The sequence below is a fragment of the Rhea americana genome, unplaced genomic scaffold, assembly GCF_003343005.1.
Source record: "Rhea americana isolate MKP2758 unplaced genomic scaffold, rheAme1 scaffold_57, whole genome shotgun sequence".
In the NCBI taxonomy this organism is placed as follows: Eukaryota; Metazoa; Chordata; class Aves; order Rheiformes; family Rheidae; genus Rhea; species Rhea americana.
The window spans coordinates 3,828,468-3,831,150 of record NW_028186723.1 but is presented as its reverse complement, the minus strand read 5'-3'; the positions used below and the strand labels follow the sequence as shown (position 1 = coordinate 3,831,150).

General features: G+C 57.2%; 1 protein-coding gene across 1 annotated transcript in view; it reads left to right on the top strand.

The window, feature by feature from the left end:
* VAX1 (ventral anterior homeobox 1) overlaps positions 1 to 2,683 on the top strand; it is a 48,253-nt gene that overhangs the window by 776 nt on the left and 44,794 nt on the right. Inside the window, exon 2 of the mRNA XM_085319098.1 lies at positions 1,264 to 1,451. Within this exon, the coding sequence (XP_085175224.1) occupies positions 1,264 to 1,451 (188 nt within the window). The remainder of the gene's footprint in view (positions 1 to 1,263; positions 1,452 to 2,683) is intronic.

The window sequence follows — 2,683 nt, the reverse complement described above, 5'->3', positions numbered from 1 at the left end:
CGCCCCGCGCCGGCCGCGCCCGCCGGCGGGCGGCGAGGACCTCTCCGCAGGGGAAGGGTTCCCGCTGCTCCCCCTCTCCCCGCGCCCAGCGTCCGCGGCAAAGCGATTTTTGTGAATAATCGCCATCCAAAGAGCCTTAAAAGCAGTGGAGGGAAGATGAAGGATTTTCTTCTATGCAGTACCACGTTCTATTTTTCCTCGTTGCCCGTCTCCTTCCCTAGCTAAACTAATTAAATCGTTTTATGTCCCCGAAACTGTTACTGAAGAAATTTCGGTTTTATTAAAGTACGTTTTGGGAAAGGAAGGAGAAAACAGAATCATAACAGAAATAGTGTAAAGCAGGCCTTGTAAACAATAATTAATCCTTTCGCGGCCGATTGACCCAGAGAGGAGTCAGATTAAAGCGATGTGGTTGTCTCTGATTTAAAACGTRTCGAGGAGGTAAAATTACGGAAAGCAAAGTTGGGAAGGCTTTAACGTAACATGAATCTGGCTCTAGCTTGACAGTCGTGATAATAAGATTTGTACTGCTTTCTTTCGGTCGSTGCCGCCAGGAAAGTGAGGTTTCTGCGGGTTGTTCGTTGCCTTGTTTTGGTTTTTCCCTCCTTGCTTTCCCGATTTTTAAAACCCAGAAAAGCGACCACGCCGATGCTTTCCCTAGGATGCTGGGTGAGCTGGAGATGTCCCCAGATTCAGGGTGGGAAATCAGTCAGCTTGGGGCAGCCGATGCTTGTGCCCATAAAGCTTCTGGGTTTTGTTTGTTTGTTTGTTCCATTTTTGGTTGTTTTTTCCCCTCATGTGAGATTTGTTTTGAAAAAAAAAAAGTTTTATATGTTGAGGGGTGGGGGGCAGAGGGTGTTCGGCACTCYCCAGCCTGGAGCCCAGGGGGAACAAAGAGTAGCCCCCTAGCCACAAAGCCCGGCCTGGAGGATCCCTCCCCAGCCTCCCAGAAGGGCCATGGGTGATGCCGCAGTGTCGTACTGTCAGTGCAATGTGTTCAAGCCAATTTTAAATGGGTTGAGGGGATTATTTCCAGACCCCTGGGCCCCATCGCCCCCTCCTCCTTTCTCTGCTGTTTTTTCCCTTGCTTGGGTGTAGTGGCCAGGTGCAGTGCCGCAATTCCAGGCACCCTGCTCCGTCCTGTCTTGGGTCTCGGTCTCGAAAGCGCTGGCGGCGGTACTTTCTACCTCCCTCGGAAACAAAATTAAAAGAAAAGGAGGAGGGTTGACTGGGTGTAAAGCTGACTGCGCCTTTCTTTGCCAGATGCCAAAGGTTCAATCAGAGAGATTATTCTGCCTAAGGGGCTTGATCTGGACCGTCCCAAGCGGACCCGCACCTCCTTCACGGCCGAGCAGCTCTACCGCCTGGAGATGGAGTTCCAGCGGTGCCAGTACGTCGTGGGGCGGGAGCGCACCGAGCTCGCCCGGCAGCTCAATCTCTCCGAGACTCAGGTAGCCCCAGAGAGAGGGGAGCCCCGGCGCCCGCCCTGCCCTGCCCTGCCCTGCCCCGCCGCGGCGTGACGGCGGCGGCAGCCCCTCGGCCCGGCCCGGGCCTCTCCCCTGCGCGCAGAGCCCCAGGGCTGGGCCGCCCCTGCGCACCCTTGCGCGCAAATGCGCAGGCCCCGGACGCTGGCAGCCAGCGGAGCAGGCCAGCTGCCAAGCCGCGGGCTGCCCCCGAGGGTGCCCACGCGTGACACGCAGCGGGGCCGGCAGCCCGTGCTGGAGCTCGGAGGGATGCTGGGCGCGCTGATCGCAGACGTTAGGAAATAGGTGCAACTACAGGGCAGCTGGGGAGGGGGGACCCCGTGGAGGGGAGCGGTTGTAGGAAGGAGGCATCCCCCGAGCAGCAGGGCGAAGCTCGGGCCGTTTTGTGGTCAGGGCCTGTCCCCAGCACCGCTGCCCTTGCTGTCGCCGCGCCCGGGCCGCGGACACGCGTGTCCCCGCGCGCAGCCCGAGTCGAGCCGCTCTCGCGGCCGCGCACGTCTGCGCACCCGCCCGGCCCCTGCACACCTCAGGGCGGCCCCGCAAGGTCCGTGGGGAGTCTGGCCACGAAGCCAAGCCCTCTCGGGCTGGGGCCAGCTCCTCGCCACCGTCAGTGCTCGGGGAACGGCCCTGGCCCCGCCGGCCGCGGAGCAGCGTTGTTACAGCGAGGACGCAGGGGAGAGGCCGAGAGGCTCTGAACCAGCAGCGAGAGGAAGATAGCTGCTGAACCCCGGGGGCTTTAGCCACCCTCCCCTCAGGGCCGCCGAGTCAGAGACACTTCGTCTGATCTCCGTTTCCTGCGTGCTGTCGGGCGCAACAGATCGAGGGACGGGGCTGAAGTTTCGGCCGTATTTCGAGTCCGCGTCGTATTTTCGAGGGAGAGAATCGCTTCTCTGTCCTGCAATGGAAAATATCGGCAGTGAGGGGACAGTCAGATGTATTAAAACTATACGAAAGTGCAGGGAAGCATCTAAAAAGAACAAACTTCTAAAAGCTGGTTTCATATTTCTGCAAAATATCATAGAATAAATTCCTCTGACAAGCTAATTAGCTTTTTTTATTTCCCCTGCCGGATAGGAATGACAAGTTGAATAGCTCGTAGGTTACAGAGACCGCCATGGGTTCTTTTGTTTTGTTTTGCGTTGGGGGGGGGTAGCAGAGTAGTTCTTTTTTTTTTTTTTTTTTTTTTTTTTTTTTTTTTT